Consider the following 23,090-nt stretch of genomic DNA (forward strand, 5'->3'; position numbering starts at 1 on the left):
GATTAAGTCCTGGCATTTTCTTTTGTGGACCAGTGAGACCCCGGACCCCAAGAAGACCCAGAAAGCGAAACAGCAAGCTTAAAGTGGGGTTCTGCCAGCACAGAGCATCTCTGGGCGGAGAGGTGGCCCTAAACCTGAATGCCCCGATTCCTTGGGGGTCCCATGGAGGCAGAGTGGGAAGCCAATCTCCGACAAGAAGGAGCAGCAGGACCCTGCAATTCCAAGTTCATTTGCATCGAGTCTGGGGGGCTCCAGAAAAACACCTGCATGGTGGGGCCAGAGCGATAGTACAGTGGGGCGGGCTCCTGCCTTGCGGCGAGACCCAAAGTCCGATCCCTGGCACCCCACAGGGTCCCCCAAGCACCACCAGGAGTGATTTCTGAGTGTAGAACTAGGGGTAAGCTCTGAGCATTGCCAGGTATGCCCCTCCAAAAAAAATAAAAGAAAGAAAAATACCTGGGGGTGGGGGGTCAGGGTTGTGGCTCAGTGGCAGGGCCTGGATTCAATTCCCAGCAAAAAAAAAAGAAAAAAGAAAAAAATTTTTCCAGAGCACTGAACTGGGAGTGGCCATTGAGCACCCCCCTCCCGATGTGACCAAAAAATTAAAACCACCACCACACACATACATGTTTCCCATGACCATGCTGACTTGGTGCAGGCGACACACACGCTGGCAAGCCCCTAGCTGTGCATGTGGTTGGGAAGCAAAGTCCAGGTGCCCCAAAATCCCAGCACCCAGGGATGATGCTGCCATAGCCCAGGGGCACCTTCATTGACCTGGGCCCCCTGCTGACCAGGGCCACCTGCATCAGCCTTGGTCTCGGTCCCAATCGTCGAGACAGAAACTCCCAGAACACAGGTTTGTACTAAGTCCGAGAGCACAGTCCTTTGTTTTATTTTGCTTTAATTGTGGGGGGGGGGGCAAGTTGCTCTCCAGAGGTGCAAGGGGGGAACCTGAAGCCACTCCCAGGGATGTCTGTCTGGTCCGTGGTTCTGTGCTCGGTCCAGTGATGCTGTGATGCGTGGGGCGTGGTGAAGGGGAGACCAGCTGCCCTCAGCCCTGCTCGGGGGCCACACAGGGCTGGACACTGACCGCGGGGCCTCGTGTAGGCCAGGTGTGTGCCCCAGCCCTGCAGCTCTCTGCACTGCAGCCTGGACAGCCTAACAGGACACCGTGTGAGCTGAAACAGGTCCTGAAGGTGCCTCCCTCTGTATGTGACACAGCAGAGACCAACACGCCAGCCACACAGAGAGCAGGAGTGAAACCTGAACCCTTTTCACACACCCCTCTTTTGGGGGGTGCTCCCAAGTAGAGGGCTAGAAGCTCTTCCCCCCGCTACCCCTTGAAGCGATTCTCAGTCAACCCAGCTGGGGTTCAATGCTCCAGCCCTGCAGTGCTGGGGACGCCAGGGCGACCCCGGCAGCTGTGCCCAGTGACGCTGGAGGGGCCCTAGCCTGGGTCAGGGGCACGCAGGGCAAGCGCTTTACCCTATGACCATCTCTCCGGCCTGTCAGTTCTCCTCTTAAAGGTTTCCGCGTGGCTCCACCGCCGTAAACTACCTCTAAGGTGGCTTCTGCGTCTTGGTGGGTTTGGGGGAGGAGGACCCAGTCTGCAGCGCAAGAGCAACTCTGCTCACCGCCACACGGAATCAAAGGCTCGAGGGTTCCTTCTGTGGGGGTGAACTGACTGATGAGTCACTGGCAGGGGGCTCAGGGGACACAAGGGGGTGGGAGGTATTTGTGGGTCTAGCGTGGAGAGCCCAAATCCACCCCGCCCTCCAGGGGGGCTGCCTAGGACTGAAGGGCCTGTGGACGGAAGAGCGCGGCTGCCACCTAGTGGACGACTGGGACACGACAGGCAAGGACGAGCCTTAGGTTGGGTTCGTGCCCACCCCAAGGGGCCAACCAAGGACAGCACTGGACACCAGGGAGTACAGCAAGACAAAGCCCCAGGCTCAAGGCCACAGGGCAGCGAGGCCGGAAGGAGCCTGGGATGGCACCTGTCTGTCCGACCGTGGGCAGCGGCCTCCCTCTAGGTGCTCATGCTCCTTGCAGAGGAGCAGACCCCCGGGGGACAGCACCCTGGGACTAGAGAGCAGGGCCCCGCCCCAGTGCATTCTGGGAAGCAAAGAGCAGCCCCCTGCGCCGTCAGCACAGGAGGCTCCATTTCCTGCAGCCTCTCCTGCCAGGACAGTGGTAACTCAGAGGGGCTAGAGACTCACAGTCCCGGTGTAGGCACGCAGCTACCCCTACACTCACCCCCACCCCGCTTCTGCTGCCCCCGGGCCAGGCTACTCGGGGCTCTTCAGAGTGGCCGAGGATTCAGGGGAGTCTTGGGCCGGTCTCCCTCTCTGCTCCTTTCTCTGGCTACAGATGGAGTGAAGCAGAATTCCTGCACAGATGGGAGACAGGGGGACAAAGGGGGGACAGGTCTAAGAGGAGGGCCAGGCCTGGGGCCTGCATGGGGCCCCACAGACAGAGAAGCTGGGCTCGGCGGCAGCAGCCGATCAGGCCCCCTTTAGACAGGAGGGAAAGGGACTCACCAGCCGCCACAGAGACGTTCAGGGACTCGAGACCAGGGGTCAGCTGGCGGCCTGGCAGGACGGTGAGGAGCAGCTGGCAGGAAGCCTGTGCCTCTGGGGACAGCCCGGCGCCCTCGTTCCCTGCAGAGTGGAGGGGGGGCGGTCTGGGGGTGCCCCCGTGTGTGCACGCACAGCTCAGCCCAGCCCACGGGGACAGCAGCTCTACACACCCAGCACCAGGAGGGTTGGCCGGTCCCACCGGAACTCCAAGCAGCTGGTGACAGGGATCTCGGGGCGGTGGGAGGTGGCTGGGGTGCAGCCCACTGTGCCAGCCACGAGCCAGCCCTGCCGCGCTTTGGCCTGAAAGGAAAGAGATCGTCAAACCGTCCTGGGGTGCACAGGTGGGGGGGGGGGCGGGGTAACGGGAGAAATTTTGGCCTGATGGCAGAGATTCGAGCCCTGGGAGATATGTTTGTTCAGAACAGACCAGAGCAGAAGGTGGTTCCGAGGAAAAGGAGCATCAGAACAACACGGCTGATTCCAGTGCCAGGGAAGGCCTCACTGAGTGACTTTTTGTTTTACTTTCTAGTTTTGGACCACACCAGGTGGTGCCAAGGGGCTATTCCTGGCAGTGCTGGGTAGGCACCGGGACCACTGGTGCCAGGGATCAAAGTGAGATCAGCCAGGCCGTGGAGACAGTACAGCAAGTAGGGAGCTTGCCTTACATGCTGCTGTCCTGGATTCAACCCCCACATCCATATGGTCCCCCAATCCCCACCAGGCGTGATTCCTGAACAGCCAGGAGTAAGGCTTGAGCCCCCAGGTGTGGCCCTCAAAATCTAAAAAACAAAACAAACACCTGAAATTGACCTTGTCTCCTGTACAGTCTCTCCAGCCACTGAGGTGAACATATTTTTTTCTTTTAATGGTGCCCACTCAAACAAATCAATGAACAATGGGACAACAGTGCTACAGTGCTACAGAGTTTTTATTTTATAGAGGTACTATTGCTTTAAGTATTATAAACCTTTCAGGTGTGTATAATTTCAAACTGATATATGAAGGTATTAAATTAAACTCAGTACTGAGGGCTGGAGTGATAGCACAGTGGGTAGGGTGTTTGCCTTCCATTCGGCCAACCCAGGTTCAATTCCCAGCATCCCATATAGTCCCCTGAGCACCATCATGAGTAATTCCTGAGTGCAGAGCCAGGAGTAACACCTGTGTATTGCCGGGTGTGACCCAAAAAGAAAAAAGAAATCCCCCCCAAAAAAAACCCCTCAGTACTGAAAGTTCAGTATTGTCCTTTGTGGCTGATCCCTACACATGAAACAAGGGGGCTGGAGAGATATACAAGCAAGTTTAGACACATGTGTTGCATGTAACTGGCCCAGGTTCAATTTCCACCACCACCACACCCAGCATCCCAGGTATGGCTCAAAAGGCTCCCCAACACTGTCGGGATGGCCCAGATAATCCCAGCTACACCATATCCTCATGCCCGTGCACTGAACCAGTGGCCTGATTTGTCAAGGACCACTGGGAGAGGCCCTAAGGGCCCACTTATATTGCTTAAGAGAGACCATCCCCCACAAAAAAATTAAGAAATGTGGACCCAGGAATGTGGCTGACTAGTCAGCATGCCTAGTATACTCAAGGTCCTGGGTTCAATCCCTGAACCAGAAAAAAGAAATCAAGCAAAATAAATGCTCACCCATTTGCACAGTATCCTTATGAAGGGGCTAAGGATGCTAATCTCTGTACCATCAGTATATGCTCTCAAAAGGAGCACTGAGGTGAGTCTTTAGTATAGAAAGGAGATTGGGAGCACTGTGAGGACATCTAGGTGTGGGGGAGGGGGCAATATTCCAGGGAGGATCAGAAAGAGACAGGAAAGGGGTTTCCCTGACACAACTAGAGGGAAGTGAGGTGGGGGAAGGGAGAGGGAAGAGAGGCCAGACAAATCAGGACCTCAGAGGCCATTGGAAGGACTTTGGCTTTTACTCTGCAAAGGCTCTTAGCAGAGGTCACATGGTCTAACTCACATTTCAGTAGACCCACTCTCCAAGCTGTGCTGCCATCAAATCACCGAAGCAAGACAAAGTAGGGAGTTTCTGTAGTAATGGGTGCAGGCAGAGGGCTGCTGGTGGCCGAGACCAAGGGGAGCGAGGGTAAGACTAGACAAAACATCAAGGGAAAGGAGAGGACCTGGGTGGGACAGCGGGGAGAATGATGCCATGGTGTTTAAGCATCTGAGGCTGTGAGCTGAGTCATCTGCGGCAGGAACTGGTGCCTGGCTTTGGAAATGTTTGAGATACCCTTCAGACCACACGATGAGCCATCAGATATGTGAATCTGGGGTCCAGAAGCAAGACTGGGTAAGGAGCTATGTTTGGAAGGCACTCGAATACAGCTGGTTTTCAAATCCATGCAACTGGGAAAGCCCATCCCCGAGCAACGGGTGTAAGTTTATATAAACATAAAAGAGGCAGTGCTGAGTGACTGGGGGAGTCTGGGGGTGATGGTCAGAGGAGCAGCCAAATACAGGGCAATACTGCCCCCTCGCGTCCAGCAGAGGAAGCACAGCTGGAGGCAAGGCTGGGGTTCCGGAGCAAGGCTTCCTAGGTATCTATCACAAGGTCATTTGGGCTTCTTGGACAAGCAAGTTTCTTTGCTTGCAGAAGGGTGAGGGGGCAGGCGGGGCGGGGGAGACAACTCCAAGAGCAATGCTGAACAATACTGGAGGAACCCAAAATCCCTGCCCACCTCAGGCTAACTGCATTTACATTCCACACATTTAATAAGCAACACGCAGGAGGGGCAGAGATGCGCCTGGGGAAAGAGACTAGGAAAGGGAGAGCTCCACCTGAGGTTCTTAAAACTCCAGGGCCCCTCGTTTGTAAGGGGGACTTAAAAGGAAGCAAGGAGCAGTGCCCAGATCGCCCTACAGCGGGCTGAGCGCCCCGGGGGGGGGGGGGGGCTGGGTTTGCTCCTTGAGCCCCCGTTGCACCCACATTACCTGTAAGAAGCCGGCCAGGTCGTCGGTGGAGAACACCGTCATCACCTCCATAGCCCCTGCGCTGGCCTTGCTGACCACGGGAGTGAGCGGGCAGCTGCGAAGTTTACCCGAGTCCTACGTGAGGTTGGGAAATCCCTGATCCCCTGCCCTCCCGGGGCACCCGAGGGTTAGGGGTGAGCGTGCGAGCAAGCGCCAAGCCCTGGCTGAAGGGGACCCCGGGTGCTTGGGGACTCGGTGTGCCTCCGAAAGGGGCCTAGGGGGGCGTTCGTGCCTGTTTTTCCGGCTGGTGATGATCTTATCGACTCCCAGGAAGTGAGCGGAGCGCAGCACGGCCCCCAGATTTCGGGGATCCTGGAGTCCCTCGAGGACGAGCCACAACTGCTGGGAGGCGTCCTGGGGTCTCGCGTCCCCGACCTCGGTCCAGGGCTCAGGCCGCAGCGGGCTCACCTCCATGCACACGCCCTGGTGCACCTGGTGGCGACACAGGGCGTCCAGCCTCTGCCTCCGGGGCCGCAGAACCGGGATGTCCCGCGCCTCGGCCTCCCGCAGCAGCTCGGCCCGCTCGCCCTGCAGCCCCGAGCGGCCGGCCAGGAGCAGGAGCCGGGCCACGCGGCGGCGGGCGGCCCGCAGCGCCAGCAGACACGGGGACAGGCCGTACAGCAGCTCCAGCCGCCCGGCCACCCCCGGGGCCGGCGCCAGCTCATCCCCGAGCAGGCGGCGCAGTTCGTGGCCGCCGGGCCGCTGGCCGCCGCGTGCCCACTGCGAGCAGGGACGCGCGAGCAGAACCCCCGAGCGACGCCAGCTCCCCGCCGCCCCGAACAGCGCCGTGGCCGTGACGTCACCCCCGGCACGGGCGCCGGGAACCCCGCTTTCACGCCGCTGCCCCCGGGCCCCGGCACCGAGCGCCCCCGACCCGCAGCCCACGTGAGCGGCTCCGCTTCCGCGTTCGCCGGCCCCGCCCGCCGGGCCGTCCCCACAGCGCCCCCTGCAGGGCAGGCTGGAAGGCGCCCTCGGCGGGCGTAGGCGGAGCCCACCCACGTGCCCGCGCCCCGCGTCCTTCCGGGGGCCCGGAAGCCGGAGGACCGCGTTCACCCCGCTTCCAGCAGAGGGCACCGACGGGGGAGAGTTGGCTTTGCTGTCCAGCCACATGGGTCCAGCTGCCTCCCTTCCCACAGTCCTCTCCAACGTGCTGGCCGGCCAGGGCTGGTTTCTGCTGCCTCTAGCCCTGTGTGCGCCTCCACCGCCCTGTCACACCAACCCTCAGCCTCTGTCAGCAGCTTCCCTGCGGTAACTCACCATGCCCTGGCCGCTGATGTCCCAAGTGACAGCTGTTATACCAGCTGACAAGCCAGCCCATGCTCCAGCCGGGCCTGTGGTACTCAGCACTGAGCCCTGGAGATCTGGGCGGGGGCCACTTTTTCATCCATCTCACTCCAGCACTACATTCGATGCCATTTGCACACGACACACTCTAGTCTGCACACTGTCGTTTTCTTTTCTTCTGTATCTTTTGCAAGCATGCAAAGCAAGTGCTCTACCGCTGAGCCCCAGCCCTGGGCACTCTCTTCTAGCTGGCAAACTTCTACAGAGTTTCAAAACCCAACGGAAGAACACTTCTGCTACCTAGGCGAGTCCACACCCCAGGACCGATGCCCCAACCAACCACGACCAAACTCAGAAACACGCATCTTCCCAGCTACAGAGAAGCGGAGAGCAGTGAAAGACACACCGGAGGCCAAAGTTGGTGGCAATTTTTCTTTTAATGATCCAGGGAAATCCACTGCGGAGGCAGGCCCGATACTCTGCTGCCACGGGGCAGAGACCATCCCGCTGAGGTGAGGAGCCAGCGCAGGGAAGGGGAGGGGCACCTGGGCAGCAGGCAGGGGGAGAGGGCCGGCTGGAGGCCTGGGGCGGCACTCACACACACACACACAGAGCTCTGGGCCCCCGCATCCCTCAGGAATGAATGGGGCGGGGTGTGTGTGCAAGAAATAGGGGAAGCCCCCCCCCCACCTTTGGGCCACAGTTCCCTCCCTAGGTCACAAGGAAGACACCAAGAAGGGGACCAAGAACAGGTTCCGGCCAGCTCAGGGACACCCACCTCCTCTCCCCACCCCATTTTCTTCACATTCGCAGTGGGAAAAAAAATCAACAAGATGTAAAAACCTCAAATTCCCCGACCCTCCCTGGGGGCAGGAGAAGTGAAACGCAGGGGCCCCCGAGCCCACACTACACTCAGAGGCAGTTGCCCGGCCGGGAGGGGCGTGGAGGAGCTGCCCACAGGCGTCTAGATCACCTGCTCCGTGGGCCTCATCTGGACGTCTCCGATCTGCGGGAGGCATGAGGCTGAGGCGCCCGCGCTGCCCACCCCTGAGAGCCCCTGCTCGCCTCCTCCTTTGGGATGCCGGGCTCCCCCAGGGGGGGAGGGGGGCGGACGATCGGGGTCAGACTCACCTGGACGTGGGGGGGGGCACTGAGGACGTAGATGACGGCCTCGGCCACATCTTCAGGTTTGAGACACTGAGCACAGAGGAAGGGGAGGGTGGGTGAGAATGGAGCCTGGGGCCTCCCACCACTGAGGGGCTCTAAGGTGTCCACCATCCCACCCCAAACTTCCAGGAGGGACAGAGTAACTAGCAGCTTTTTTTTTATGGGGGGGAAAGGGGGGGTTGTTTCTAAATGCCAGGGTGCCCTCTGCCCAAACCTGGAGCTCACCAACCAGAGGAGAGCCCACCTTTATGTTCTCGTAGGTGGCGGCCGCCTTCTCGGGGTCCTTGTCGTGGAGCTTGAAGGCGAACTGCGTCTCCACCAGTCCCGGGGAGATGCACTGGGCCACGAGAGAGGGGTCTGAGCAGCCCGGGGGAGTGTCGCAGGACGCCCGCCTTCTATGGGCGCCTTCTGACAAGCCGGGCCAAGGGCCCACAGAGTGCCTCTCTGAGAGGGTCTATCGTGCCCCTTTACACACGAGAATGCTGAGGCCTGAGAGGTGGAGGGAGTGACCCCAGCTCGACAGCCTCCGGGGGGCAGGAGGCGGCTGGGGAACACTTCGGGCCCACCTCTCCCCACCTCAGAGCCAGTGCCACGAGGAGACGCAAGCGGGGGCCGTGCCCCGGGAGCCCCAGCAGCACCCCTAGACCTGGGCGTGGCATCACCAGGAAAGCACGGGCCTCCCCCGGCCCTCACCGTGGCTCGGATGTGGGTCTGGGCGTCCCGCAGCTCTTGCCTCAGACCCTCAGTCAGCGCGGTGACGGCGTACTTGGTGGCGCTATAGAAATGGGTCATGGACTGCGGTGCCACGCGGTGGCCGGACATGCTGGGGGCAGAGAGGGGAGGGGAGAGGGGAGAGAATGAAGCCGTGGCGCCTGCTCACCCACCCCAACTGCAAGCTAGAGGGAAGCGGCGCTGAGCCCTCGAGAGGCCACCCTCGGGCGCACTGGCAGAGGCTCAGAGGTCCACTTTCCCTCAAGGCCTCCTCCCGGCGCTGACCACAGTGCCCGGCCCCCAGCAGGCTGGCAGTCGGAGGCTGGAATGGCCGCCACTGAGTGCATCGTTGGGGCCTTGACCCGGTTCTACTGAGAGATCTCTGGAGAGAGCAGCTACGTCTCCCCCCTCAGACTGGGATGAACCCCGCCCCCTTCCCGAGACACCGGTTCTCTCTGAGCCCGGTGGTGGCGCTCGCCCAGGCAGGCATGTGGGCGCTCCCAGGGTGTCCCTCCCAATTCCCCAGGCCCCGCCTCACCTGTTGATGTTGATGATGTGCCCGTCGTCCACCTTCCGCTCCCGCATGGACTGGTAGGCCTCCCGCGTGCAGATGCTGAGGGCCAGCACGTTCACCTGCAGCCAGGGGGGGCAAGGGCATGTCTCCAGCTCGGGCCCAGCTCCGCAGGTGGGGGAGCCACAGAGGCCACCCCGGGGTGCTGGCGGTGCCAGAGGTGCTGGCGGTGGGTGGCGAGCGGCATTCCAAACCCGCGTTCGGATCCTACCAGAGACCAACAACAGGTCCGGGGCACCTCGCCTTAGGGGTCCCTCCTCTCGAGACACCATCCCCGCCCGGATGGCAGCAGAGGCGGGTCCTGTCCCTGGGTGCCCCTGGCCCGAGAGCCTGCCAAGTGGGCATAGAGACTGCGCCCCCCAAAGTCCGAATCCAGGAGACGCCCAACCTCGGGTGTCTGCTCTTCTTCCCTTCCTTCACCAGACCCCTGACTCCTCACTTGGCGGGGGACGGTCACCTGCCCAGGCTCCAAAGCCACCTCCTCCAGCACAGATTGTGCAGCGTCTCCCCAAGGGTCCCCCCCATGCTCCACACACACACACACACACACACACACACACACACACACACACACACACACACACACACACACACACACACACACACTCCCCCCCACTCCCCTCCCTCGGCACCAGAATGGCGCGGGCCCCAGCCTTCCTTTAACCTTTGTCCTATCTGCAAGACTAGGGTTGGGTAACTTGTCATAGGATGGAAGGGAACCTCCAAGACCATGGGGATTTCCAGCTTCCCCCATCACCTACTCCTGCTGGCAGAGGTAACCTCTAAGTCCCCATCACCGAACACACGCCTGAAGAATTATCTAAAGAGGGCGAGGGCCCGCCCTTAGCCTCTGCCAGAGGGCGGGCAGAGATAAAGCCTCCGGAGGCTCCTCTCTCAGCCTGGGAGGCTCCTCTCTCAGCCTGCCGGGGAGAGGGCGGGGAGGGCGGTGGAGAGGAGGCAGCTGGGTGTCAGAGCCGCCTCACAGCCTCCCTGGCCGGGCAGGGAGCTCAGCTCCTGAGGAGGGACAGAGAAGTGACTCTTCTAGGGTTGGGGGAGGGGGGCAGGGCTGGGTGTTGAAAGATACCTGATAGGAAGGTGCTAATAGAAGTTAGCTCACAGGACAGACAGATGCCCGATAAGGGGCTGCCTACCCTTCCTATAGGGGGGGGGGAATTCCCGAGTGCAGAACCAGGAGTGACCCCTGAGCACTGCCAGGTATGGCCCCCAACCCCCTCCACACACACCCCTCCAGGGCCTGGAGCCGCAGCACAGCGAGCAGAGTTTCTGCCCAGCATGCCACTGGCTATGGTTCCCTGAGCCCTGCCAGGAGAGATCCCCGAGTGCAGAGCCAGCAGTAAGCCCTGAGCATCACTGGGTGTGGCTCAAATACCCAATAATAATAATAATAATAATAATAACAGTAATAACCACAGAGTGCAGCCTGCAGGGGCCTTATTTACGACCAGGCCCTCCTTCCACAGAGGGGCCAAGCAGAGAGACCCATTGGAAGTGAGTAGTGAGGACCCCACGGTGGGTCCCTGGGAAGACTGAGGGCTGGGCCAATGTTTCTGCTTCATGCCAGGCCCAAGACCCCAAAAGGGGCTAGATGGAGGGTGTATGCACAGAACAGACACAGCCTCTGACCTCTTGTGTCTGAGAAACAGCCCAGAGGCTGAAACCTCATGTCCTGAAGAAGACTCATCCCTGGACAGTTTGAAAACTTTTCTCTTTTTTTTTGGGTTGTTGTTTTGACCAGTTTTTCAGACTTTTAAACTCATTTCCAACATGAATGGGAAGTTTTCACTCATTCAAGATTTATCATGTATAGGCTGAGGGCACAAGAGAAAATGAAACAGGCAAAAACAAAACAAAACAACCAAAAAAACCTCTACCCTGTGGAACTGAGACTTTAGTGAAGGGACAGGGGGTCACATACAGACCCAGGCTCTGTGCTAGAGAGACCTCAAAGGGCTGAGTGCAGGTCTTACATATGGGACACCAGGGTCAACCCCCAGGACCACACAGTCCCCTGAACACAGCTCAGAATGACCCCCAAGTCCACAGCTAGGAGTCAACCCTCCCCCCGGCCAACATCACCAGATGTGGCCCAAAGACAAAAACAAACAAACCCAAAGTTAAACAAAACCCCAGGCTCCTGACTTCTGCAAAAAACCAAACGCATAACACCTGGTTACTCTGGGCCCACGCTGACCGACAGCAAAAGAGGCTGGACCTCCCGTTGCTGACCTCAGCCGTGACAGGAGCATGGCAAGCCCACATCCTGGCCCTGCAGGAGTGCTCGTTCCAGTCCGAGACAAGTCCGGAGCTCAGAGAGAGAGCCCCCAACGGCCTGTGCCAGAACAACAGTGCCAGAGCCAGAGCCAGAAAAACGCACCGCCCCGAGGTGCTTGTCTTCCTGCAGGACCAGGGACCCGAGGACGCAGCACACACGAGCAGCGGCTCTCTCCCCGCCACTCTTCCTCTAGTCGAAAGCCATCAGCAGAGACTGAAATCAGCCTCCAGAGGCTCCAAGGCAGACAAGATGCAGCCAGGCATCCGCAACTAAGCTTGGGAGCGGAGCAGCTGCAGCCGGCCAGTCCAGGGGCCCCCGCAGGAAGTGGAAGCTCGCTCAGGGGGGTCTCCACAGCCCTCTGGGTGCCCAGGCCCTGGCCGGGACCCCGCCGCCACCCTTCAGGCGTGCGGCCCTTACGTTGAACATGTCCTTCCAGCCGCTGGTGCTGCCCGCCAGCAGGCTGTCCGGGCGGGCCAGGCCGGCGTTGTTGATGCAGATGTCCACCCCGCCGTGCTGAGCGCGCACCGCCGAGAACATGGACAGGATGTCTTCCTCACTGGCCAGGTCGCATCTGTAGGGGATCAAAGTCCCGGGGTAGCCTGCACTCTTACATTCAGCAGCCAGCTCCTAGGAAACCCATAACTGGAGTGAGCGGCCGACGACAACCTCCCTCTGCGGTCACCCCGCTGGGACCCTCTTCCCAGCAGCCCCTTTGGGGGAACCTCCTAGGTAAACTTGGTGTGGGGGGCACTTTCCCGCCTCCCCCCACCCCAGCACAGAGACACCTTCTTGGGGCCTCCTACCTTGTCCTGCCCCATCCCCTCCTCCCCAGCTGTGTGGGAGGGGCCAGGGAGGGAGGAAAGATGCTTATCTCTAAGTCCCCAGTCAAAGCCCCTCTGGACTCAGTGAAGTCAGGCAACATGGAGCAAGGGAGCACAGAACTGGCTGGGGGAGGGGGGATGCAGGAGGCAGGAAGCTGGGGGCCAGGGGGGTCAGGTACTTGTGGTTTAAAACAAATTTTTTTCCCAGGGGGCTGAAGCAATAGCACAGCGGGCAGGGCCTGGATTCGATTCCCAGCATCCCATATGGTCTCCCTGAGCACCGCCAGGAGTAATTCCTGAGTGCAGAGCCAGGAATAACCCCTGTGCATCGCCAGGTGTGACCCAAAAAGAAAAGAAAAAATTTTTTTCCAGCGGTTGGGGTGGGGGTGGGGGGAGCTGGGTCATCCCCAGCAGTGCTTGGGGAATCACTCCGGACAGTGCTGCAGAACCACGGGAGAAAGGGATGCACATAAAGCCTGTGCTGCAGCCCTTGTGAAGGTGACTAAGTACATGCACAAAGGGAAGAGGGACGGGGGCTACAGGGTGCCCGAGCAGGAGGCCAGCTTGGCCAGCTCTCCTAGGCTGTCTTTTCTTCCTGGAAAGAAAAGGCTGGGTCAGGTGAGCCTACTGTAGCTTTCTTTGTGACTCAGAAATGTCCCCTCCCCGGATCCAGAGACTCACGAATGACTCTCGGAACAGAGCAGCTCGCTGCAGAGATGTCTCCAGACCCCCGTTATTTAAAATTTTAGAATTCCAGGAGCACGCAGCCACAAAAGCAGCCGCGTGACATCACATACTCTTTGTTTTTTGTTCTGTTTTGTTGAATCACTGTGAGATAGGCATCTCATACTATTCATAACAAGCAGTACAAACTACTAATGGTGGTGGGAAGGTGTAATGGTGGTGGGATTGGTGTTGAAATACTGAATGTCATCAATTATTGTGAACAACTTTATGAAAATAAAATTTGAAAAAAAGAAATGCCCTTTCACCTAATTTCTCATGAAGAGTTCAAGAGATAGGACCCAAACTGTCCCAGTCAATGAATCACACAGTGAAAGCAAGTATGAGCAAAAAAGTTGGGAATTTGCACCTCTCCTAGTAAGGCATTTCTCCTTTCTTCTCCCAGACACAAAGCCACTGCCTCCCCGGCCCCCACAGCCAGGATGGAGGGACTGCTGATAAATTGGTTACTCCCTTCTCATTGCCTCACCTGTCACCTTCCCTACCCTCAAAAATGACCAAACATAAAATCTCTCCTTGTGACATGGAGTCATCCTGGGACTGACAGTTTGGGGTAGAAGAGCAGGAAGGCAAGAGTGGCTTTAGAGGGGTTAAGACATTTGAGGTGGCCAACTCAGGTTTGATCCCTGGTACCACATACAGAGGGAGGGAGGAGGACAGAAAGAACGGAGAAAGGAAGGAAGCTGGGGAGAGCCCGAAGGAGCCCTGTGGATGTGTACTGAAAGGTATGACCCCAAAGCTAAAAAGGAAGAAAAAATCCAGTGTCTAATCCCTGACCTGATCTTCCGGGCCCAGCCCAGCCTCGTTAGAAAAGGAGGGGCAGAGCCAGGCAATGACGGGCCAGGTGACCTTGGGACTATCGAGGAAACTTCAAAGTGTCCCTTCAGGAGCAACAAGGCACGGGAGAGTCCTTCCTGTCCACCGTCTACCTCTTGCCCCAGCCCAAGTTTTTCATCCTTTGCTTGCCCAGGGGACTTTGAGCAACAGGCAATAAAGTTAGCAGATAAGCACCAGTCCAACCCTGAGTGCCACCTGAGTGCCACCTTGCAGGGCTGAGTCCAAAGATGGCAGAGGAGGAAAAGTTCCCTCTTCCCCCCTGCTCCCATATGGACAGGTCCACTTCGTTTTCCTCTCAGTTGCTACGGGTCAAGGGTGGGGCCCGGGGGCTCACACCAGCTAAGGAAAAGGTCACAAGCTCTAGGGGCCCCTTGCCTTCCCCACTCCCCTTTGACTGCAGGGAAACTAAAGGCCTCGTTTCTCCGTCTACCCAGCGGGCAGGGGGGTTCACCCTCCGACTTGGGCCAGCGCTGGGCCTCCCCAGCTCGATCACGTCCAAAGCATCCGCCCCTGCTCATCAGGCTGGCCCCTGGCCATATGGGCTTGGTGGGCGGGCAAGGTCCCGGCAGTCCAGCCCTCAAGGCCAGAAGGTCCTTCTCCTGGGTGGTCTTGCTGGACCCCTCCCCCGATCTCAGGCTTCCTCTGTCCTCTTCCCTCTATTTTAAGCTGGACAGGTGGGGGCAGGGAGAAAGATGCGGAGGAGTCAGAGTGGATGCAATGGAGAAGATCGTCGGAAGAAAAAAAGGTGCCTTCAAAGCTGGAACTTTAGGGCAGGAGCGATAGTACAGCAGCTGGGGCGCTTGCTTTGCACCTGGCAGTCCCGAGTTCGACCCCCGGCACCCCCATATGGTCGCCCAGGCACCTCCAGGAGTGACTCTCCCGAGCACAGAGCCAGGAGTAAGTAAGCCCTGAGCACCGCCGGGTGTGGTCCAAAAGTCGGGAAAATGAAAACAAAAACAAAGGGTGTAGGGTGGGTGTGGGTGTGTGGGGTGGGGGGATGTGGGGTGGGGGATAGAGAGGCCCTTCAAAAGCGCCGGCTGGTTTAACCCCCTCCCCTCCCCCACCGGGCCCGCTCCCAGGGGAAACGACGCCCGGCCCCGGCCCGGCCCGCGGCCCGCGCGGACCTTACCTCGATGTTGCTCACAGTGCGGGCACAGCCCACCACCTTCAGTCCCTCCTGGACCAGGGCCCGGGCCACCGCCGCGCCGATGCCCCCCGACGCCCCCGTCACCAGGGCCAGCCGGTCGCGCCAGCGCTCCATGCCGGGCCTGGCCGCCGCCCGCCCGTCCATCTCGGTCCGGGAGAAGTGCTCGTGGACCGGCGAGCTCCGGGGCCCGGCCGCGCCGCCGCTCTGGGGCCCGGACTCCACCCCCGGCTGCTCCGCCATGGCCCGCCCGAGGACGGCCTGGACCCGAGCGGCCCGCCCCTCGCGACGCCAGCCGCGCCCCTTCCGGCCCCGCCCGCGGGCGAGCATCCTGGGAGTTGGAGTCCCGCCGTGCCCCCCGCGCGCGGGCTGCCGGGGCCCCAGGGGGCGCGCGCACTCGCCCGCTCGAGCACCGGCCCCTGGGTCAGTCCCCCTTACTGTTCATGACCCTGAACCCGGTGGGAGAGACTACTGGGCGCTTAAGGCGACTCCAGGCTGGGTCACCTTGGGAGGGATCCTATCTTGGTTAACCAACACGTGGTTAGAACGCGAGAACTGGGCCGGAGCGAGTGCTCAGAGGGACTGCTTTGTATGTGGCAGGCTCTGGGTCAGACTCCGGGCACGGCCTTAATTGACTGCCATCCCCACAGGGGGTACAAGAGCCCAGAGCTGCCCCAAAGCACTGCTGGGTGTGGCCTCCAAACCACACACCCACCCGCAAGAACATATCTTCTGGGTACTGTAGCCCCCAAAGGCCTATAGACTCCGACAAAAAGGAGTAAAGCAGTTAACTAGTACTACTGAGTGCTTAACGTGTAAGAGGTGCTTTTAAGCACTTTGTAGTAATGTGTGCAGCAGCCATATGTATGTAACCTTAGTGATTTCTTCACAGTATTTACTGAAAGGGGATGAAGCATGGGAAATGTGTTCCTAAACTGCCTTTCCTGCATTCTCCCTTTTGTCTCCTCTTGGACTTTTGGTTGTTTTTCCATTCATCACAGCACTAAAATCTGCCTCACTTCTGCATTCTTAATATAGCAACCTTCCAAAGAAAAAGCGCCTATCAGCATATCTCCACTGCAAGCAATGGAATCAAGCAGTGAGGGAGGCTGGTTTATTTGCTCCAGCAAGCACTGGGGTTGGCCCCGAGGGCAAAGATGGAGACAAAATACCAGCCTTTGCTTTTAAGAAACTTCAAGAGATTACAACTTGACAGCAACAGGTGGTATAGAGGATGCTGGGCTCAGAGCCCAGGGATGAATTCTTTACAGATGCCTGGGTGAAAAGCAAGGGAGGGTCAGACAGGAATCAGGACTTCTGGCTCAATCCTTCCCTATCTACCTATAACTGCAAATTTTAAATCTCACCAAACCTCTATGCTGTTCACTTACAATGACTTGGGTCTGGCAGAAAGTCCATAGAATTAATTCCACCCCCACTGCACAGAGATATTAACTGTCCTTGAGTCAATATAGGTGGTGGCATAGTCTGCTGCCCACCAAGGATTATCAACATGCAGACACAAAGCTCTAAAGCACAACATCCTAGATGAACTATCGACAGAACCTCTTAAATGACAGCCAAATGCTACTTAGGAACTCTCTCCTTCAGTACTCAGAGAGCTTCTGAAAGCAGTGAATTATCATGCCACAGTGACTTTATTGTTGGAAACCAGATAAGGAACATGCACTTACACAGACCACAACGTGGTTCGCTTTCAGGGCTGACTTCTGATCCCTAGTTCTACAGACCAATTACTTAACAGGCAACCCTTGGTTGAAATTCTGACAATTTCGGTTTTCACTCTTTGACATCAATATAAACCTCTGGATCTAAGAAGCCTCTCTTTACCCACAAGGAGTTTTCAATTAAAAAAAAAAGTCATTAAAATTCTCATGAGAAAGATGATAGCCAATACTTATATAGGTATCACAGCAAATTTATTCTTTCAAAACAAGTATCTGGAAACTACTTTTCTCAGTAGTCAACTGTGATCAGGGAAGATTTCTGTCTTCAAATATCTGTATCTATCCTTATTTGCCCTTCAGTCTCTCTAACATCAACACTGACCAAGTATCAAGTCCACAAATGGCAAATATTAAGATACTGCCACACGGTAAGCAGAAACATGTACACCAAATTTTACTATGCATATTAATAAATATTCTTTATTTTAAATTTTGCACATTGCGCTTTTAACATTACATCCAAACATTTTGCAAGTGGATGTCTACTTTGTAAAACCATATATTCAGCTCATTGTCATTTCTGTACAGAAGTATAAGTACAACATTACTTTTTGCCACTAAGTTGCTTTAGTAAGTCTCACAGAAAGAGAAACATTTAATGAAAAGAGATGGCTTAAATCATAGGCAGGCCTGCACAGCCACACAACTAAAGACACAAGCCTGAAGAAAGAACTAATGAGGTTACCTCCACCGTCTCCCAAAACAAGAAAGAATCACATTGATTTAAGATAAAATTTGCCAGAAGTCACTAAATTAAGAGTTTTGTTTTTTTAAAGAGAAGGCGCAGTAGTCATCTTGAGTGTTTCATTGAAAGACAGAGCTATTTTATTTATTTAATTTGCTCCAGCTGTTGTCAACCAGCCGCTACAAATGGGCCTCTTGTGATCATTTAAGCGGCAGTACTTATTAAATTTCTCCTTCAGATGTTGTCGGTATTGTTCTCTATTGCTGTAGAAAGACTGGTTATTAGCCATAAATGACTGTATTTCATCTTGTGAGATAAAGATTTCCTCATCTGAAGTACATTCAGATTCATCCTGCAAATTAAAGCAGTAGTTAAGACTGGTTTAAAACTACAAAATGCTGAACCCTAGCCCCAACCCTCATCCTAACCCAAACCCTAATGTTAATCCTAATTCTGAGCCTGATTTTAACCCTACTCTTTTTTTGTGTGCTATTTTTGGGTCACCTGGCGATGCACAGGGGTTACTCCTGGCTCTGCACTCAGGAATTACTCCTGGCAGTGCTCGGGGGACTATATGGGATGCTGGAAATCGAACCCGGGTCAGCCAAGTGCAAGGCAAATGCCCTACCCACGGTGCTACTGCTCCAGCTCCTTTAACCCTACTCTTAATCATAATTCAAACACTAATGTTGAAACTCTCACCCCAATATAAAAAGAAAAAAATGCTACTATGAAATATAGCTAAAAATGATAGCAATCTACCTTTTTTCCCCCCATCAATTCAACCACATAAAGCTTTTAATCAAAATGTTTATAGAATAATTATGTCCTTCTTGGAAAGAATAAAAACCAACCCAGGGCCAGAACGATAATCTAGTGGGTAGGGCATACAACAGACCCAGGTTTAATCCAGATATGGTTCCCCAACCCCCGAGCACCCCATATGGTTCCCTAAGCCCTGCCAAGTATGGCCCCTGAATGAGACCCAGGAGTAAGCCCTGAGCACTGGATGTGGCTCAAAAACCAAAATAAATAAAAGGTCTGAAGCAACAGTACAGCAAGTAGGGTACTTGCCTTGTACGAGGCAGACCCAGGTTCAATTCATGACACCATATTATGATCCCCCAAACTCCACCAAAAAGAATCCCTGAGCAGAGTCAGGGGTAAGCCTTGAGCACCACTGGGTATGGTCCCCAAACCTAGTGGTAGTAGTAGTAGTAGTAGTAGCAGTAGCAGCACTGTAGCACTGTCATCCCATTGCTCATCGATTTGCTCGAGTGGGCACCAGTAACGTCTTCATTGTGAGACTTGTTACTGTTTCTGGCATATCGAATATGCCACAAGGAGCTTGCCAGGCTCTGCCGTGCGGGCGGGATACTCTCAGTAGCGCTTGCCAGGCTCTCCGAGAGGGACGAAAAAATTGAACCTGGGTTGGCTGCATGCAAGGTAAATGCCCTACCCGCTATGCTATCACTCCAGTCCAGTAGTAATAATGTAATAAATCAACCAAACTTGGAATTAAAAACTCTTGCTTCTATAATTAGTCAAGGAAAACCAATAAACCTGAAAACAGGTTTATTGTTAAAAAAAAAAAGAAAAAGCAAAAAACTGGAAAGATGCACATAACTCATTACTACATTTTAGATAACCAGATTTATTTCCAGTTAACCCTAGTTATGGATTCAATCTCTAAATTAAATAGCTTAAATCTCTTAAAAAGCTTATGTTATAGAGCCTGAGACACATAAGGCCACACCCCGCCCCCTGCCCAAGCCCTGCCCGGAGTGATCTCTGAGCACAGTCAAGAATAAACCCTGAGCACAGCTCGATGTGGCCCCCATCGAGATATATTTCCACTAATCACTAATAAAATAGTAAGGGACCAGAGAGAGAGTACAGCATGCAGCCCACCCAGGCTGAATACCTGGGACCCTGGAGCATTGCTAGATGTGGCCACAAAACCAAACAGACAAAATTATGAAATACTGAAAATTACCAATAGGATTTTATAAGCACATTTAAAAAAAGGGAGAAAAACCAGTAAATGATGTGGTCATGAGGACAATATTTACTAAATCAAAAATACCACGTTTCTCCTCCTGTCCCCACCCCCATTCATCCTCAAATCATGCACTAGACCACATAGAAACAGGCATAATTCATCTGACATAGCAAAATTTGTATCAATTACAGAAGATTTTCCAAATCAAATGAGACTTTTATCCTACAGGATAACTCATAACGAGGAGCCTGAGCTCCTGTCGGATTCTATACACTCTGCAAATCTAGAAGGGTGGCTATCGAAAAAGGCCATCAGCGAGACAGTTTGCTCATGAGAGCCCTCTTTTAAGAAGGGAGACTCCTGGACACAATACTAATTCTATTTCCTTCCCAACTGGTTTCTTCTAGCTTTGAGAAAGAGGAAGTGGGAAGTGCTCTGCTGCTGAGCTACATCTCTGGCCCTATTCTAAATTTCATAAACACTCCCCTACCCACAAGTTTAAACTCATAAATACTGTGCCCTCCCATATCTACCCAGGTGAACAAACAGCTATACACGACAAAACATAACAATTTACTTACAAGGAGTTCAACTAAGCTCTTGGCACCTTTTCCAGAATCAGGACCAAATGATGTTTCTGTGGGTTCTACTAACTGTGGTACAGTTTTCCTATGCTCAAACCACGGCAGAGGTTGCCCACCCTTTTCAGAGCTGCAACAGCTTTCAGGATGTGCATCTTTGGTCTTGTCTCGGTGAAACACTGTGTGCACGGAATTTCCTGAGGTCTCTCGATTACCTGGATCTGTAATACAGCTTCCAAGCTTTTGGATCTAAAATCACATTAGAGGATTTCCCAGAAAAATAAAAGCAAAGAGTAAGAACAATTATCCTTCAGAGATCTCTTCTCCCAAAGTATACCCTGAAAGCATGTTCAAATTTTTTTTCCCTTTGGTTTGGGGGCACACCTAGAGGTGTTCAGGAGAACTGAGGATTGAACGTTGGTCAGCTATGTGCAAAGCAAGTGCCCACCCACTGTACTATCTCTAGTACCAAAATGTTATATTCTGAGGGGAAATACTGAATAAAAGCAGCTGGTTATGCTAAGTCATCAATATCATTTCATTTCCACATAAGTAATTGTGACAGGGACGTTTTTCCATTTTATAGATGGGAAAACTATGTCAAGCAGCTTTTCAAGATCACAGACAATACAACTTAAAAGCATTATCAAAGAATTAAACTGCGGGCTGGAGCAATAGTCAGCAGGTTAAGGGGCTTGCCTTGCATGCTGCCAACCTGGGTTCAATCTCAGCACCCACTACGGTCCAGAAGGTATGATCTCTTGAGTGCAGAGCCAGGAGAAGCCCTAGGTACCCACAGGTATGGCCCCAAAACCAAAAATAATGAACCAATTTTTGAAACATAAACTGATAGGACAAATGATCACATCTCTTTCTTGCTGTCTCTCTCACACACCATGAAGTAAAAGTAGTATATTAATAAGTTATAGGTCTATGTAATGAGTAACTGATGGAACCGGATAAAGCACTTATTACTACAAATAAATTCTAGCAGGTAAACATGCACACTTGCCACTCCAAGGAAGACAATTGTTTTCTCAATAGCAAAGGTTTAACAATTAGGACAAGGAGTCAGAGAAATAGTACAGAGCTATGGCACTTTCCTCACACATGTAGCTGACTATAGTTGATTCCTGATGCCACAGATAAAAAGAAAATGCAGTAATTTCAAATTATCAAGTTAGATAGCTCAAGGGATGGAGCATACACTTGTGCATGTGGGTGCTTAGAGGCCCAATTCTGACCCACCTTTTGGTCCCCAACACTGCATACCCTAGCCCTCATGGTGCTGCCCAGTGGGCCTGGTGGGTCCCAGACTGCTGGGCCACAGCACTGTCTAGGGCTTGCACAGCCGGGTCAAATATCACCTGGAGGGGTCCCTGAACCCCCTGAGCACTGCTGAAAACAAAAACAAGCCAAAAAAAAAAAAAATCTCAGGGCCACACCTCCCACTGAAGTTTCAAGTTGTAATACTTACATGTTCATCACATTTCAACATCTTGCTTTTCTTTTTCTTCTTTTTATTTTTTCCTTTGGTGTTGTTTTCTTCCGAATTTGCCCAACATTCAACACAACTATCACCATCATCCTCTTTATCTTCACAATGATGAACACAGGAGTCATCCCCTGCAAAAATCAATCATCTCTTATTCGTGTGCCTTATATCAGCCATGAAAAAGAAGTAATTGGGAAGCTTCATCTGAACCTACCATGTTCATCATGATTACAAATGCCTTCAGTGCAGGCAACATCCGAACCCTCCCGAGAACCCGTTTCACTCCCTTCCATGCTAGATGAATATCCACAATCACTACCATTACAGTGTGGAGATAAGCCTGAGAATAAATAAGAGTTACAATTAATATACCAATAAATATATTGAAAGGATGAACTCACCACAAAAATCTTTAAAAATTGATAGCTTAATCAAAAGTAGAAAGTAAATTCGGCAATGAAAATAGGGCTAGGGATTTATAGGGTTTTGTTGTTGATGCTGTCAAATAATAAACAAACACCATAAAGTAAAAGTAGTATATTAACAAGTTATAGGTATTCTTGGTGAAATGAAACAGTTCTAAACTTCTATGTCACCAAAAAGAAATAAAATGCAAAATTCTGGGTCCAAGCCATAGTACTGTGGGTAAGGCACTACCTTGCATGTGGCTGGTCCAGGTTCAATGTCTCCAGCACCCCCACTGGTCCCTTTACCCCTGTCAGAAGTGATCCCTAATTGTAGAGTTAGGAATAAGCCTTGAGCACCTCTAGATGTTTCCTCCCTCTCAAAATGCCCCCAGAATTCTATGTTAAGAGACGTTATAAAAATTTTTACATTAAATAATAGTATCATTGTATCGCTGTCATACCATTGCTCATCGATTTGCTCAGCAGGCACCAGTAACGTCTCCATTTTGAGACTTGTTGTTACTGTTTCTGGCATATCGAATACGCCATGGGTAGCTTGCCAGGCTCTGCTGTGTGGGCAAGATACTCTCGGTAGCATGCCGGGCTCTCTGAGAGGGGCAGAGGAATCGAACCCGGGTCGGCCACGTGCAAGGCAAACGCCTTGCCACTGTGCTATTGCTCCAGCACATGTGAAATCATTACATCGTATGTCTGAGGCTAATATTGTTAATAAAGCTTCAATAAGAAATAATTTAACTATGTACTTACCTTTTTTTATTTTAGGGGACCCCAAAAGATTGCCACTGCTAGGACAGGTACATGATGTGTTTTCATTGGTAACAATTACTTCTACACAACTAGTACCATCTTCAGAGTTGCCACAGGCTTTGCAGCTGTTTTCAATGAAGTCTGTTTCCTTTAAGGAACAATATTAATAGATGGTAAAAAAAAAAACATTCTCTCCAGCCCATAATGGTGATATTTTATTTTTCCCAATATTAATCAGTGAGAGGTATCTCT

The 23,090-nt window shown here is 53.9% G+C and overlaps 3 protein-coding genes across 6 annotated transcripts in view; all 3 read right to left on the reverse strand.

The window, feature by feature from the left end:
- Nucleotides 1-877: 877 nt before the first annotated feature.
- Nucleotides 878-6,690, reverse strand: MRM1 (mitochondrial rRNA methyltransferase 1). The gene is made up of 5 exons (XM_004608861.2): nucleotides 5,813-6,690; nucleotides 5,542-5,635; nucleotides 2,753-2,882; nucleotides 2,544-2,663; nucleotides 878-2,392 (listed from the first exon to the last, which is right to left on the reverse strand). The coding sequence occupies exons 1-5, from the start codon at nucleotides 6,688-6,690 to the stop codon at nucleotides 2,292-2,294; spliced, it is 1,323 nt and encodes a 440-aa protein (XP_004608918.2). The 3' UTR covers nucleotides 878-2,291.
- A 598-nt stretch (nucleotides 6,691-7,288) lies between these two features.
- On the reverse strand, nucleotides 7,289-15,442 carry DHRS11 (dehydrogenase/reductase 11). 2 transcript variants are annotated; one of them, XM_004608598.2, is made up of 7 exons: nucleotides 15,138-15,442; nucleotides 12,024-12,233; nucleotides 9,281-9,375; nucleotides 8,725-8,854; nucleotides 8,276-8,368; nucleotides 7,996-8,061; nucleotides 7,289-7,870 (listed from the first exon to the last, which is right to left on the reverse strand). In XM_004608598.2, exons 1-7 carry the CDS (start codon nucleotides 15,393-15,395, stop codon nucleotides 7,829-7,831), a joined length of 894 nt encoding a protein of 297 aa, XP_004608655.2. In that variant the 5' UTR covers nucleotides 15,396-15,442; the 3' UTR covers nucleotides 7,289-7,828. The 2 variants fall into 2 exon arrangements, with proteins under 2 accessions (XP_004608655.2, XP_054989535.1); XM_055133560.1 differs by having other exon boundaries at nucleotides 7,289-8,061.
- A 1,850-nt stretch (nucleotides 15,443-17,292) lies between these two features.
- GGNBP2 (gametogenetin binding protein 2) overlaps nucleotides 17,293-23,090 on the reverse strand; it is a 41,067-nt gene continuing 35,269 nt past the window's right edge. For all 3 annotated transcript variants that reach the window (XM_055132937.1, XM_055132935.1, XM_055132936.1), the window contains exons 10-14: nucleotides 22,839-22,986; nucleotides 21,878-22,003; nucleotides 21,646-21,794; nucleotides 20,169-20,417; nucleotides 17,293-17,937 (exon numbers count right to left, since the gene is read on the reverse strand). In XM_055132937.1, the coding sequence (XP_054988912.1) occupies nucleotides 17,734-17,937; nucleotides 20,169-20,417; nucleotides 21,646-21,794; nucleotides 21,878-22,003; nucleotides 22,839-22,986 (876 nt within the window). In that variant the 3' untranslated portion in view covers nucleotides 17,293-17,733. The remainder of the gene's footprint in view (nucleotides 17,938-20,168; nucleotides 20,418-21,645; nucleotides 21,795-21,877; nucleotides 22,004-22,838; nucleotides 22,987-23,090) is intronic.

This window comes from Sorex araneus, chromosome 3 (assembly GCF_027595985.1).
Source record: "Sorex araneus isolate mSorAra2 chromosome 3, mSorAra2.pri, whole genome shotgun sequence".
In the NCBI taxonomy this organism is placed as follows: domain Eukaryota; kingdom Metazoa; phylum Chordata; class Mammalia; order Eulipotyphla; family Soricidae; genus Sorex; species Sorex araneus.

Bases quoted from the DNA above. Each gene is read 5' to 3' on its own strand.
- MRM1 (XM_004608861.2), bottom strand. From the start codon at position 6,690: ATGTGGCTGGACAGCAAAGCCAACTCTCCCCCGTCGGTGCCCTCTGCT. The intron at 5,636-5,812 runs GCACGAACGCCC...TAAACTTCGCAG, and splicing joins ATCACCAGCCGGAAAAACAG to CTGCCCGCTCACTCCCGTGG. The intron at 2,393-2,543 runs GTGAGTCCCTTT...CCATCTGTGCAG, and splicing joins GAACGTCTCTGTGGCGGCTG to GAATTCTGCTTCACTCCATC.
- DHRS11 (XM_055133560.1), bottom strand. From the start codon at position 15,395: ATGGCGGAGCAGCCGGGGGTGGAGTCCGGGCCCCAGAGCGGCGGCGCG. The intron at 9,376-12,023 runs GTAAGGGCCGCA...CCCTGGCTGCAG, and splicing joins GCTGGAAGGACATGTTCAAC to GTGAACGTGCTGGCCCTCAG. The intron at 8,062-8,275 runs GTGGGCTCTCCT...CTCTGTGCTCAG, and splicing joins CCACCTACGAGAACATAAAG to TGTCTCAAACCTGAAGATGT.